Consider the following 16,212-nt stretch of genomic DNA (forward strand, 5'->3'; position numbering starts at 1 on the left):
TTCTCACCTTGCAGTCTTCCCAGTCTCCTTGTAGCCATGTTTCCCATTTGTTTTTTTCAAGAACTCTTTTCCTTGGGGGCAAGGCACACTCTAGCTGTCTGAAAAGGTGCCCTTCTTCAGAGGGTCCTAGATAAGAACCACAAGGTGAGATTTTTGGAAGTATGGTTAGGGGGCAGGACCGGCATCTTCACTTGATATTTGGCCAGTTATTTGAAACTCCCACTAGATATCAGGACTAGGGGAAACATGATTTGACCCACATAGTGGGAGCAGTAATAAAGTGATGTAGCCCACCCCTGTCTCCCTAACCTGGTTGGGGGAAAGGTTGGAGACACAAAGATCCAGGACTCCACCGCATTTTTAATTTCCTAATGGTTGAAAATTACTTTAAAAAAATTTTGCCAAATAACTTTCCTATCTTCTGAGAAAATCGAGCTAAACCTTTCATTTGACAACACGAAACCAGATACACTTATGATAATAATAAATTAATCAAAAGATGACTATTAAATATCTAAACCACTCAGTTTCCTCAGTATCCTTCTGCTGTAGGAGCCTATGGCTGTGTGTGAGAGGCTTACTTCCCAGCCCTCTTAGAACAAGATGAGTGACACAAAAAAGAGGAAATATGAAACAAATCAGCAATTTTATTTTTTTATCTGCTTTGCTTTTTAAAAAGCATTTTTTAAAAAAGGAAAATTAATATAGCTTTGAAAAACTGGGGTTATAGATTATTTAAATTTCAATTGTTCTTTTTTATGCTATCCATGGTCTAATTGTTCTTTTTTGTGCTATCCATGCCTTTAGCTTAAAATTTCACTCATAGATTTATTTTTAAATCTAATTTAGCACATCACTATGAAAATGTGACAGTTAAAATATAAAATGTCTCTATTTTTTATATACCTGCCTTAAATTCTGGGCATATATTTCAAGGTTCACAGATAATTTAATTACTTTCTAGGACTATTAAAAGGAGAGGGGAGTTACTTCTATTAATGGTAGAAAAAAAAAGTCAACATGTAGAATTAACTTTTAACCCTACATAAATATTTCTAGCCCAGTCAAGTGAGAACAATCACTAGTACAGTGATTTAATCTTCATATAATTTTCTCTTTGGGGATTGTGAAGTCACTCCTCATTTTCTTTCTCTTTTGTCTCTTAATTCAGTAAGTCACCTTATCCTAGCAGTTTTCCCTTGGAGAATCTGTCCCTTCCTTTTCAATGTCTAGGTTCTCATGTCTTCCCACTTAAACTGTAATTACTTTCTCTTGAATCTTCTTGCTTGCAGTGTTCTCTCCTCTGATATAAATGGCACACGTTACCATACAACCTTGCTAAAACATAGCTTTTATCATAGGGCTCACTACTCAAAACACTTTGGAAATTCCTTCTTGCCTGCAAATCCTAGTTTGTCAGATAAGGCTTTCCACAATCTTACCTCAATTTCCATTTCTGAACTCATTTCCCATTATTTTCCAACATTATCATCCTCCAAGTAAGGTTTTCACAAAACTTTCAGGGATAGGGAAAGAATGTCCTGTTTCCAGTCTGGAATTGGTTGGTAGGTAAATGTGGGACTACAGATGACTAATTTTAATTTCCTGATCTTCAGTTTTTCATGTTGGCAAAATATAGAGGTAAGGCCTGAATCAAGGGCTGACCAAGAACTGAATTTGGTGAGAAAACATGTTTGACATTCATTGTGCTTTATAAAAATACTGATTTCCAGTACTTTAAGGCCAATATAGGCTTTTTTATTGCCATAGTCCCCTACACTCTGTAGTGTGCTTCCCCAGCAAACTTCACTCAGATATGATGACAACCAGGCCCCTGAAAGCAACCCCACACTAAAGTACTTCAGTTTCCTACCAGCTCTATCATGGTGTATTTCTATGAGTCACACCTGGTACCATTTGCATACACTTTCCTTACTCTGTTTTTCTGGAATGTGTGACTCCCCTCATTTCAAAGGTAAAAGAATAAAAAGGACACTGAGGACGTCAGAAACTTTGCTTTTGTAGCCTGTTTGCTTTTGTGGACTATGATAAGAAGTAATAAGTTCATTTGTGAATAGTTTATGGAAGGCAAAAAGAGAAAGTCCGATATTTCATTATTTCGGCACAAACATCAGTTCTTTCCCTCAGGGGCAAGTGGAGGTCAGAGTGTAGCCTTCCCTTTCAGTCATTTCTCTAATAATGAACTCTGCTCTTATCACCCAGGAAATCCTTTGACCCTGAATGAGGCCGTATCTCAATCAACTTACAAATAAAATATCCTTGTGTTAGGAAATCTTCATTGATGAGGGTGATTGGATTTAAAAATCACAGAAATGGAAAACTGGAATGATCACCTAATTGACCAGGGAGACCTTCAGGCTGTGTTATTATCTTTCCCCACCCCCACTTCAAATTTGGTGGCTTTCTCTGTGCACCAGATAACCCAGAGTTATTAAACTCTTCCCTGTATTGTTTGTTTGAGTGTTATTGATCTTCTGCTCTTTTAATTATTTCTTTTTAAAGTAGCTTTCAAAGCTTTCTTTGAAGTTGGAGGCCAAAGTTCACTTTCACTATGAGGAGTTGAATTAAATTGGATTTTTTTTTTTTCTCAGGCTTGGTTGGTAATTTAAGATATATCTTAGCAGCTGAACTACAGTCTGGAAAATCTGACAGTTCAGGAATGTTGGCTTTCACTTGCTCCCTCTCAGCCTGTTCTTTGTCCCCTCACTGGATTTGTAACACAAAATAGCAGTCATTGAATTAACTTTCTGGATATTTTTGAAGGGAAAGAATCTGTTCTTTACAAGAATTCTGCCAGCAGTTTACTCTTTTGCTTTATTTAATTGTGAAAACTTCAGTCAGCCTTGATCTGGCAATCGAAGCCTTCAGCAATTGCTGTTTATCACACACCAGATAACCTTTCCTTTCTTGTGAACTCTTCTTGAATGTACGATTGAGGCAATTGGGATCGACTGAAGTAGCTTTGATGGGTGTTTCAAGGTCTAATCTGGAAAGAGGGTAATTCTTCTCAAAATGCTTTTGAAAAGCACTTGTTCTCCATGCCACAAAACAAACTTAAACAAAATTGAGAGCAATGAAGGAGGGACATCTATTTTCTCCCTGGTTTGAGGTGATAGGATTTTTTGAGTGTTTTCCATCCCCGTGATCATGTTCTGGTCCTTTTATGACCAGTCACTTACAAGAAACTGGGTGTTGTTAATGATCCATAGAAGGAAAATGCACTTTCATCTCTGCAGAGCAATGATGTCTTCTGCATGAATGGCCACCACGGTCATTACGTGGGATTGGTTTTGCTGAGTGATGACCTCAGCACATAACCTGGTCACTTAAGTCAGGGAGAGGAGACCTTTGGACATCCTCTGCACAAGCTCATTTTCAGTTTATTCTCACATTTTATTTTCTCGTCATCTCCAATTTCTGCAGTTCTCTCTAAACCTCAACCCAGCACGTGTGCTTGGAATACAGTCTCTTTTTGCGTCTCTCTCATGGCCACAATTATCAACCGCCTGCCCCTGCATACACACACTCATGTCAGCGTTTTTACTTATCAGTCTTTTCAGTTTCTATTCAAATTTTTTTATTCTCTTCCTTTCCTCATAACTCTTAAACAGTGTTTCTCATACGATGGCCTTCAAATCATCTACAACAGAATTCCCTGCGATAATTTTTTACAAATCTGGATTCTGGGCTCCATGCCTTACTAACTACATCAGATTCTGTGGGAGTAGGACCCAGGAATCTGACTTTTCACACACCTCAAGATGATTTGTTCACACACTGAAGCTTAGGGACTGAATTAAATCCTTTCTGCTTTAGTTTGTGACGTAGCTCTCTTTTCCTTTTGCTGGAGGACTCCTTACACATGCGACACATTGAGCCACCACTTCTCTTGGTGTCGTTCTTGTCTAATTCCCCACAATTTCTCACTCTTGAGGGGAAAAAAATTCTAAGGTCCCAAAAGGACAACTCTAATTTATCCCTAGTAGTACTATCTACTCACATCTTAAAAATAGGAGTCAGTGCTTGGCTGCAAATAGAGCTGACAGAGTTAAAGCATAAGAACATATTTTACTCGAAGTACAAGAAAATTATGCGGTTTCAGTTCTCCCCTTCCTTTGCCAACTGAGTTTAAACGAAAGAAGCATCTGGGAATCCTCTGAGAGGGGAAATGGGCAGAGAAGTGGATCTAAAGCCACTTTTCCTAAATCAATAGTAAAATTGTACAATATACAATATTACTACAAGCCCACTAATACAGATGGAAGATAGCCAAGATATTTGTTTCCTAGAGACTAAACACTCCCTGAAGCAGGAATTATGTCTAATATTATTTCATTGGCTTTTGTGGATGCAAAAAAAGACATGAGAAACACATGGTCTCTGTTCTTAAGAATTTATAATCTATTGAAAGCTGCTCTTTGAAATCAAACATTATGTATATCAATGACTGCAGTTAGCAGTTATTCGTACTGTTATACTATTACCCTTATACAATCTGATAGAATAAAACAGTAATAGCAAAACAGTTATTCTACCAAATTTAAAGTGCTGTGTGAAAATGTAAAATGAGACCACCTGATTCATTTAGTGTGATGGTTAATTTTAGATATTAACTTGACTGAATTAAGGAATACTCAGATAACAGGTGAGACATTGTCCCTGGGTATGTCTGTGTATTAGTCAGGGTTCTCCTGAGAAACAGAACTAATATGAGAGAGAGAGAGAAAAAGGGGGTCATTATAGGAATTGGCTTACATAATGATGGAGCCTGAGATGTCCCACAGTATGCTGTCTGCAGGCTGGAGAACCCATGAAGCCAGTGGTGTCACAGTCTGAGTCTAAAGGTCTAAGAAATGGGAGAGCTGATGGTGTCACTGAGTGTGACACCTGAGAATGCCTGAGAGTCTGACGGCCTGCTGATCCAAGTCCTAGAGTCCAAAAGCAAAGACGTCTGAGTTCTCATGTCCAAGGGCAGGAGATCATTGTCCCAACTCCAAAAGAGAAAGAAAATTCAGTTTGTCTGCATTTTTGTTCTCCCTGGGTCCAACCACTTAGATAGTGCCCACTCACACTCAGTGAGGGCAGATCTTCTTACTCAATCCATTGGTTCAAATGCCAATCTATGCCAGAAACACCCTCAGACAATCCCAGAAATAGTGCCTTACCAGTTTATCTAGTTATTCTTTAATGCAATCAAGTTGACACCTAAAATTATCCATCTGTGAGGGCGTAGCTGGAAGAGATGGGCATTTGAATCAGCAACCTGAGCAAAGATTTGACCTCACCAATGTGGGCAGGCATCTTGCAACCCATTGAGGGCTCTGATAGACCCTGATAGAGTGTCACTATCAGCCTCCTGATTTTCAGATCTTCAGACACAGACCAAATTATACCACGGGCTTCCCTGTTTCTCCAGCTTACAGGAGGCATATTGTAGGACTTCTCAGTCTCTACAATTATGCGATTCCTATAATAAGTCTCTATCTACTTATCTATCTCTCTAGATACTAGATATATATCAATATGTAGATGTATATATACAGATGTATATATTGAGAGGGATATATACATTGTGAATAACATTGTTATAAAAAAATAGTAAACTAAATTTTCAACAAAGATTATTGGTTAAATACATTTAATGATATTCATATGATAGAAAATTATGTAAGCTTTAAAAAGTATGATTTGGGTAATGTTTAATGGAATGGAAGAAATGCTTATTTTAAGTGAAAAAAAATTTCATGTGCGTATGTATATGTATGTATATATTTTACAACAAAAGAGTAAATGGAAACGAAAGTCAGAGTGGTTATTCTGGATAGTTGGTTACAGGTTCTTCTTTATCTTTCAATTTTTTCCAATAATGCCGAATGTTATTTATATAATCAGTTATAAGAATATGCTTTCAAAGGTGGCTTCACATATCAACAATTCTATAGTCTTGAAAAAGGAAAATTTTATCTCCAAATGATGTCTTTTTCTTTCTTCAAGTAATGTCTTTTAATCCACAAAAAATTCTACTCAGGGGATGTACACAAAAAAAGGCACACATTTATTCTTTTACCTTCTCTTACTCTTGGGCAACGCAGTTGACTTCCTTGAATGTCATGTTGTTCTACCTTGTGCCAAGTGAGGTACTTACAAGAATCTGAAGGAAGCTTTAAAATAAGAGAGAAGAGAAATATATAACATCTGGCAATATGTAGTTCACTTACTTCCATGTGTAAAAGTAATGCAAATCCATGCCAAACATTTAGCCAAATTGAACTCCAAATATCTAGTGGTGTGTTCATGGAAATCATCTTAGTCCAATCTAAATTATGTGTTCTTATTCAACTTTGCGTCCCCAACATCTGCAACTGATTTACTTTTGATGGTAAATGACATCATGAATAAATATGTATCCATTCATGATCTCCTTTAAGCCAATTTGTATAAATTGTCCTTTAATATTTATTGAATATCTCATGAGCAGTCTCATTCCATTTATAACAGTTCTAATTAAGATGTCTTCTGTTGATTATATAATCCTTCTAACTTGCTCCAATTGTACAAGTTACATTTTTTAAGGCTCCACAGAGAATCCCTCCACATATGATTACTGTTTTAAATGTTTAATAATAGTTGTTATTCTCTTTCTAAGACATTTATTAATCATAGATAATGGTTTATAAATTAGTAAACATTTTGGTGGTTATTCTTGGAAAGAGTTTCAACTTACTGACATTGCTCTTAAGATGCGTAGTTCAAACTGAATGAAATATTTCGGGTATAGCCATCTTGTTCTGGACAGTATATTACCAAATGGAACAAGTGCCAGGATCACATTTGGGACCATTTTAATTGTTTACTAACATTGAGGTTGTAGTCGATCCTAATTTCAGTATTTTATATAACTTGTGATCATTTCAGGGTTAACACAAACAAAAGGCATATTACTTGTAAAGAATATTATGTTAAATTTTGCAACAGATTCATTCTTCTTTTAGCCAAAGTTATACACGTGTACAAACAAACTCAGAATATTTAGTTTAAAAAATATTAAGTGTTTGGAACAAATACTCTATTCTTTAGAGCAGAATTTGGAAAGTGCTGCCCCAAAATAAGTTGAAAAGAGTTGGTTTTTAAATAATAATTTAACTTTGATATGTTAGCTGCATTACTTACTCACTGAATGACCTTGATTGCTTCAGTAAATATCCCAATATCTTCATTTAAAAAATAGTACACTAACAAAAGCTTATTAATAGCAACACTAAAAAGTTAACTTATGCTTGAGCAGTTCTTAGAGATAGTTTGAGGATTTGCTTTCAAGGAATTACTCATCCTTTTGTACTATTCTTTTAGGAAAACAATCAACACAAAACATTTTAGATTATTAAGGAATATAGCCCACAACCTACTCTTGGCTGTTCAGTTTACATGGTTATGAAAGCCTCTTTCCCAACATGTTATGTGCTTTTGGAATTTTTCTTTTCTTGTTTCTATTATAGAATAAAAATTTCTTGGAAGTTAAGTTTCCTAGGATTGCCACCCAATGCCTCTCTGCTATCTTACGAGGCTCGTGCTGGGAAAAGAAAAATTGTTCTAAGCTAAAGCTGTATTCAAGAGGAAACTTTTTCTTTTTCACCAGACATCTACTTTCGTACAAAACGCCTGTTTGTTTTTTAAAGGAGCTTCTGACATTATAGGAAAATGAGCTGCTGCAGGTTTTCATTTATTTCTGTGTAAGGTTTTCAGACTGGTGCAGATATGTGTGACAGTTTTTCCTTCCTAAGGAAACAGTGAATATTTGTGTCTTGTCCTGCAGTTTTTTCTTTTTCTTTTTTTAAATTCTGATAGGCCAATTGATTAATGTATTGTTCAATAAATGTTTGATGCTAGCATGCTTCATTTCATTATATTCAAAAAAATATATTTTACCACGTTATATGTCAGGCTCTCTCTTAGACACTGGGGATACAATGTTGAATAAAACACCATAGTTGTGCTTGAAAAACTTTCTACAATTTGGGAGGTAGACATATTAATAACTCATCTTAATCCAGTGGGATGCCTGGAATAATTACGTGTAAAGGGAAGGGAGGAAAGGCATGTATGATTTCAGTTAGATGGCTTAGACAGAATGTCTTATAAGTGCTGAGTCTCAGAGAAAAGAAAAATGTATCTCACAGACAAAGGAAATTCCAGAAAGAAAGGAAAGGAAATCTCAGACTAGAGACGGAATTTGCACTCAGGAGGAGAAAGGAAGGAGCGCCATTTTGGTTTAAAGAGTCATTATCTTTTCTACTCATCTCCTTCTCCTTTTTGATCTTCCTTCCTCCACTCCAACTTCTTTCTTTCTTTTTTCGTCTCTCTTTTAATTGGGACTGAGAGTATCAACCTTTCATTTCTCCTCTCACACTTACAAAGGTAGGGGTGAACAGCTAATACACTTATTTTAAAATGTTAAATACCAAAATATGTTTTATAAACTTAATCAGGTAAAGAGTTAATTTAAAATATTTACCAAGGATGATATTCCAGAATCCAAATGCAGGTGAAATGTTCCTCTCCTTGATGGAGCTGACCCAATGTGGGTCTCACTTGGATCAGAGTAGTATGATGAATTAGATGGACAAATCTCTTGACTACTTGTATTTTGACCTGAGGAACTGAATAAAAGAAAATACTTAAAGTGTTCATATGTTTTAAAGTTTTAAAATGTAAATATTCTTGTTTAAAACAGTAACAGGCTGGGCACAGTGACTCAGGCCTGTAATCCCAACACTCTGGGAGGCTGAGGCAGTCACATCACTAGGTCACCAGTTCAAGACCAGACTGGCCAATGTGGTGAAACCCCGTCTCTACTAAAAATTCAAAAATTAGCTGGGTGTGGTGGGTGGGCCTATAATCCCAGCTACTCGGGAGGCTGAGGGAGAAGAATCACTTGAACCTGAGAGGCAGAGTTTGCAGTGAGCTAAGATCATGCTACTACACTCCAGCCTGGGAGACGGAGATTCCCTCAAAATATAAAAATTAAAAAATTTTTAAAAACCAACCAAAAAACAGAACCTACAAAAACAAATTATAATCATAAAGTTTTCCTTTGAAAGAAAGATAATACCATAGATTTTAGAAGGACTTTTAATTCTTCATAGTTCTAACCAAATTTTTATGGCTAATGGTCACTTGAGACATTCTTCTGAAAGGTAAGGGTGTCGACATAGACTGTATCTTAGAAAAAGCATCTAATAGTATATGTGAAAACACAGGCGCGCGCGTGCACGCACACGCACACGCACACGCACACACACACACACACACACGCTTATAAGATACCAAGCAGGACAGCTCTCATGCTGGAACATCTTGCCTAGTAGAGCTACAGCTGCAGATTTGGCAAGTACAAGCATCCTTAAAATCTCTGTTGGTCTCTCCTGGATTCTGGAACTTAAATTTTCCCTGAGATTTTCCCTAAGCCTGTTATATTTCCTCAGATTAGTGGCAAACAACTTAAAATGTCAGGTTCTTTAACTAATTTTACTCACTTTGGAATGCCACTCAACCTTTCATGTAACAACACTCCAATTCTCCTTGTATTCCTATATTTATACTACTGAGCTGTAAAATATATTTTCTGTTCTTTTACACCAGTTCTCTGGTTTAATATTCATTGTTCTGAGACCTTTCCCTTTCTCCTTAGAAATAGTGATAAGTTTCTCTTTCTGTAATTGATGCTGTACATGCTGTTAAGCCAATAATTTTAAAAATTTTGATCTAAATATTTTTATGTGTGTAAGTTGAAACTAGAATCACATCTTTCTATATTTATGGCCTCTTTTTTTCTCTTGGTAGATTATTTTTCAATCTCTAAAAATCTTAAGAGAAAAATTCTATATTAGTACATTTATAATGACCCTAATAGCAATTTTACTGATAGGAAACTACACATAACTTGTTTATTAAGGCTGCCTTCATGAAGTAATGTAGAAACATGTTTTATTTTTTCACTTCTTAACTGAGCTTGTACAATAGAAGAGCACAACCATTATATTCTAAAACAGGATCATTCTTTTAAACAGCATCATATTCTAAAATATCATTACTGAGTCAATAAACTTTTTAAATGACCTATGATCAAGGAGAAAATAATTTCTCTAACTGCCACTAAATTCAAAAGTCAAAAATTTGGTGTTAATTATGTAAAAATATCATAACATATATGTATTTCACTTTTTTCTCACGAGCAATTCTTTAACAGTTTAGATACTGCTTTTTGAAATTATCAGAAAGCATCGTGCCATAAAAACAAATTAACAAACATGAGAAAAACACAATTTCTGAATTTCATTATTTCTGAAGCAGATAAATCCTGCTATCTAAAACTGGATTTTTAGCCAATAATTATGAGAAAAAACTTGAGGGAAAATAGAATAATAAATCAGAGGATTAACAGGAATGAAAGTTTAACTGACTTTTGGGTTCATTTGTCTTTACTAAAATAGGCTAGCCTTTTTATGCCAAAATAAGAAAAATAAGGACAATGGATATGGATAAATCTTCCTTCAGTGACTTGTGTCTTGTGATTATAAACACCAGCGACAGTTAAACAATGAGGGGTTGGGTTAATAGAATAACCTGGAAGTCTCCCTCCCTCTGTGTTTTAATCTAAAGTATGAGATGTGGCATTATTGTTTTATACAATCTCCTTAAAGTAGGACACAAGGAAAATAAATTTCATATAATTACAAGATCTGATAAGAAAGATTTAGTTGATTGGGTTTTTATTACACCTTCTTGTGTATTTTTGCAAGATAAGCATAACAACCTTAAGGTGAAATTAAGTTTAAAAGTATAAGTGAAAATTATCTCATTATCTTAGTTTACATTAGATTTCTTTCTGGTTTAAACTAGAACTCTTTATGGCATTACCCCAGTAATGACCAGGCATTTATTAATAATAGAAGGTAATTAAAATTTTAGTGATACAGGTACATAGTCAGCTGATGCCCTTACCAGCTTTCTCCCCCTCTCTCTCTCCTTCCTTCCTTCCTTTTCCTCTCTCAATGCATTTCATTTTTTTCAGAACGAATTGAAAAATGAACTGAAGAATGATAGTGTTTCAGCTAAGAAAATTCCAACCAACAGACGACCAGTCTGATTGTCTTTGAGTATGAAATCTACTTGTAGGCCCCAAAGTCTGGAGTCCTTTTCTCACATTCTTATATTACTCCAGGTACCACACCCTGGTCAAGGCACTTAGCATCATCTCTGATCCTCAGTTCTGTATCTTTAATATTCAGATGACAATGTGGACTATGCCTCAGGGATAGGGTGTTTTGTTTTATAATATTACTGCTATAATGGCAAGTATTGCTATTACTAAAATCATACTTTTATAGTTTTTATTTATTGACATTTGCTATGTGGTAGGCACTATACTAAGAGATTTACATGAATTAACTCATTTAATCATTCCAATCACGTAATGAAATGATTAACATTTCAACTTTATAGATGAGGAAATGTAGGCACAGAGAGACAGGGTAACTTGCCCAAGTTACATTAGTAATTAACCAGTCGTCTTAACTGCTAGAATTCATACAAGATGCAGATAATTCCTTAAATAACTGTAGAGATCTATCACTATTAGGGTGCAGTTGTTAAGAAAAATCATTAACATTGATTTTTCTTATTCTAATCACTTAAACACATATAAATAATTGTACTAGTTAATAGAACATGTAAATTCAAGCAGTTGTTACTTGCCGAAAACAAAAATTAGGCCTTCAGTAGTAGAACCTATGAGAACATTATTCCAGATAACATCAAACTGTTTTTTAAATGCTCCTGCCCCTCTTTCCCCCCAAAAATAAAACCAGACAAATGCAGTTTAGTTGGTATATTGGTTTACTCAGTTTTAATCTTTCTACCTGCAGTGAACAAACAGTTATCATAAATTACAAATCTAAACCTTTATGAAAGAGGAATTAATTTTATTAATGTTCCAATATAAAGCTGCCATGGAGACGGTGCCATGGCTAAAACTGTACAGCATTTGTCAGCCATGATTTATAGTGTCTTTAAAATAGCTGGCATTATCTGAATTGGCCATCTAGTCTTGGTTGAAAAAAAGTGTAGAACGGCTAGCAAAAAGGAATCAGGTGAGCTGAGCCCACTGGATGAACAACAATAAAACTTATCAATTCATGAGCCCTTTCATCAGAAGATTGCAATGTTCTTTACAATCACAAATTTATAAGCCTCATAAATTGTCTGTAGCAACGGTTGCTATCTGTTTAATTAAAATGTCAAGTTGGTGATTGTGTAATTTTGTAAGGGGAGTGAAGGAGGAAGTGACAGATGGCCTTGTTTCTGAGGTGAAGTTGAGCTCTTAAGTCGCATAAAGATATGTTGAGCACACATCATACACAGACCATGGAGCCCCTTTAAGACATGTAGGATTGTCAAAACAGTATAGAATACAACTCAGCTTCTAAATGTTCCATTTATATTCATTGCTTCAGCCTGACAGCTTTGTAGTTAGGAAAAAAGGAAGGAGAGTATGTTGAACTTTATTTTTCGGTTAGCAAAGTGTTTCAGTTGGCAAAGGCCACTACTCTTTCCAATCACTCAGCCTCCTCCTCCCCTCCAAAAAAATACTGAGCCAGAGTCTCAAATTCAGTGAAGCCAGGTACTTCTGAAGCATGGGCTAGAAGAGAATTACAATGAACGCTATAGCATTAAATTTGGATGAAAGGAAAGATAAATTCAGCCTCTTTGATTTCTTAGACCATTTTTTTTTCTTTTAAAAACCCAGAATTTCTGTCCTTTCTCTGCTTGTATTTTGTTTGTAAAATGGATAATGATTGTACTTTACGTGTCAGACACGGTAATGAGGTAACTGAAAGTACTCTGAGGTTATCATAAAGTCAGGAAGAAGTTGGATATACCAAGTGGTTAATTTCTAAACTGGCAAATTTGCTAGATGTTTTAATTTGAAGATTATTACTACATACTGATAGCTTTGAATTAAGTTTCTAGAACTAAACACATAAATTGAGTAAATATTTATCAATAAACTATTCTGAAAAGCTAGGTGTTTTAGAGATATTCCAAAAATATTTGTTACCCCAAAGTCTAGGATTTTAATCTAAATGATTTAGATTGTTGATTCTAAAAGCAAACAACAATAAATTTCAATTTTGAAAAAATCACAATGGCAATTGCTTTTTCTGTACCTCAGTCTGAATGAGTCAGATTTTATGTGACTCAATTTTTATTCTTATAAATTTCGCAGGTCCCTATTAGCCCCACACACATTCTTATGAACATTTATAGGCCCCCAAATTAAGGTACAACAAAACTAAAAGAACAAACACCCACAATACTTCTCTAGACGAAAAACTTGTAAATTTCAATGGCTACATGTGGGTTCTCTGACATTTATAGAAGCGAAAGATGTACTCAACAGAACCAATGAAGATAGACTGAACTATCTCTATGTTCTCTCCATGAAATTTTTAGAGCTTTATTGTAACAACATTTATAGCTGCTGCTTAGGTGGCTTTCAATACTTGAGGAATAACTACTACTCCCTATGCTGTTACAACTTTGAAAATTTAACCACATCCAACACTATGAGCTAGAAGAATATAGATACTAAAAGACAATATGTGACTGAGGTAGATCTTGCTAGCAGAAATAAAACTATAAAATGCCAAATGAAATTGACTGTGTTTTAGGAAGGTGGGATGAATAAGGTTCTTGTTTCATGATGTGCAGAAATGTGATTGAAGAAATACTGGCATCAAAGAAACTTTTCTTTTCTCCTTCCCTCTTTCTCTTACTCTCTCCTTTTCTTTTCTCCTTCCTTCCTTTCATCTTTTCTTTTTTTGCCTTTCACAAATTGAAGATTACAGTTTAAGTTGTATCCTTGGTGTAAGCCGGGTGTGGTAGCTCATGTCTGTAATCCCAGCACTTTGGGAGGCTCAGGTGGGTGGATTGCCTGAACTCATGAGGCTGAGAATGGCCTGACAACTTGGTGAAACCCTGTATCTACTAAAAATACAAAAAGTAGCCAGGTGTGGTCCCACAGGCCTGTAATCCCAGTTACTCGGGAGGCTGAGGCACAAGAATAGCTTGAACCTGGGAAACAGAGGTTGCAATGAGCCGAGATTGTGCCACTGCACTCCAACCTGAGTGATAGACTGAGGCTGTGTATCCAAAAATAAAAAATAAAAATAAATAAAAATAAGTTGCATCCAGGTTATCACTTTTTAGGCTGTCTCTAAAATCATTTTATAAAGATGTATTAGTTGAGAAATAACAATATTGATAGTAAAGATTATTTTATACGGAACAAATAAAGTTTCTCTTGTTAGTATATTAAAGGAGTTTTAGCAAGCAGAGAAAAAATGAAGTTTACAATTCTGCACAGAACGACTATCCATTTTAAACTATTGTGTGCTAATTTCTCCAAATTAATACACATTTAATTTTTAACATTAAAATCAAGTACCTTGACACTGTTTGAGATATGCAGAGTTGACTAAATAGATCTTCTATCACTCCTTTGATATTCTAATCCCTTACCTAAACACAATTCATTTCTTAATTATAGGTAGTAAATGGAAGCTATAAGTAAGTTTCATACACTTTTATAAAACCACGATATACTTAATCTTGAAAACTGAAGATGAAAATATTATTTTTAAAATGCGAGAGCCGGGTTTTATACTAATGTAAAAACAAAAACAATTCAAGAAACCTGCAAACCCTCTAACTGTATATTGTTTAATTATCAGCATGTTTGAGAAACGCTTATGAAACTGCTGTGAAATTTAGGAGTGAGAAAACAAATACTGGGTTTTGGCCTCTATTTAATCTAATTTATGGCTTTAATGAGCTGGTATAAGTCCTGTTTTTATGATAGTAATTTCATGTAAACAGAAACACTAATATATTACCTTTCAGCTCTCTTGCCCATTTTTCTCATGAAAATCCACAAATGCTTTCTGGAAGAGTCCCATGTCTCTTAGACATACCGTTACTAAAAGAGTAAGCCCACCTGTCTCCATCACAACAATAATTACAGAAACTGCATTGCATTTGTAACCAGTTACATGGTATTAGGGGAGAGAGTGGCAGTTGAGTTTGCTTCTCATAATCAGTAACACAGGCTGCATGACTTTACGTCTCTAAAGGATATTTAATCTGGTAACACTATCTACGTTTGTTCGGCTTTTTTTTCTCTCTCCACTAATGACAATGATTACTTTTAATTTAATTTTCCTACCTTTCAGACATGTCTTGCGGGTGCAAAAATTCCTCTTGCCTTCATAAATCTATTTTCTGAAGACATTTTTCATCATGTTCCCTGGATGGGATACCAGAGCTGTCCACCAAGAATCTGCAGCCTCTTCTGGGGGTCTTCCATGGATTCACTGTGACCAAGGAAACAAGCTGTTACCTAGCAACATGGCCCTTCAGGAGGTATTGTTACCAATCTCTTAGAGCTCATCAAAGGAATTCCTGTGCTCCTAGAGCAGCTTTAGCAGGGATCATTGTTTCTAGGGAGTTGTCTCAACTGTGATATAACTGAACCTTGACTACAGAAACATAAATGATAGCAGAGCGGATAAATGTCCATAGCATTCCTGAAAGGTTCGCTGTCTTCAGTTCCATTATTTTTTGAATTGTTTGCACTGGCTTGGGTTTCTTGAAGTCACACTTGTGCAATATATCCCCCAGTATCTGGTCTCTTGCTTTTCTTCTGTAGAAAAAGGAACAAAATGGAAGATATCTAATTCTTGCTGGAAGTTTGCTCAAATAAAACTCCTGTGACTTAAAGACTGAGAATTCTGCCTTGTTCATAACAAGAAATAAATAATATTTATTTGAAAGCAAGTTTTTAATAACTTTTCACAAAAAGGAGTATATGTATACTTGCTTATTGGCCCACCTATTTTGCTCTGTCTGCTATGTACATAGATAGCACTGTGAATTTTTAACTTTCTGAGCTGATAAAGTGAATCTCTAAATTTGAAAATTTTATGTCTCCTTTTGAAAAATTAGAAGAACGTTAGCTGTGTTTTTGTGTGCTAAGAAGTTGCCATTTGTCAAAATCACAGTAAACTCTCCCATCGTCTTTACTGCTTCAGAGCAAAAGATACTTAGGAAACCATTTTATTCAAAATCTAGGTT

At 35.4% G+C, this 16,212-nt stretch overlaps 1 protein-coding gene across 2 annotated transcripts in view; it reads right to left on the reverse strand.

Moving 5' to 3' along the window:
- The window catches only part of LOC116538747, a 25,949-nt gene extending 10,323 nt beyond the window's left edge, over positions 1-15,626 (reverse strand). The window contains exons 1-4 of one of the 2 annotated variants that reach the window (XM_032261286.1): positions 15,305-15,619; positions 8,534-8,678; positions 6,089-6,182; positions 8-126 (exon numbers count right to left, since the gene is read on the reverse strand). In XM_032261286.1, coding sequence (XP_032117177.1) covers positions 8-126; positions 6,089-6,182; positions 8,534-8,678; positions 15,305-15,315 — 369 coding nt within the window. In that variant the 5' untranslated portion in view covers positions 15,316-15,619. Of the gene's footprint in view, positions 1-7; positions 127-6,088; positions 6,183-8,533; positions 8,679-15,304 lie in introns of both variants that reach the window. The other variant, XM_032261276.1, reaches the window with a different exon arrangement.
- Positions 15,627-16,212: the final 586 nt, after the last annotated feature.

The sequence above is a fragment of the Sapajus apella genome, unplaced genomic scaffold (genome assembly GCF_009761245.1).
Source record: "Sapajus apella isolate SASKATOON/1434 unplaced genomic scaffold, GSC_monkey_1.0 scaffold4, whole genome shotgun sequence".
Lineage (NCBI taxonomy): Eukaryota > Metazoa > Chordata > Mammalia > Primates > Cebidae > Sapajus > Sapajus apella.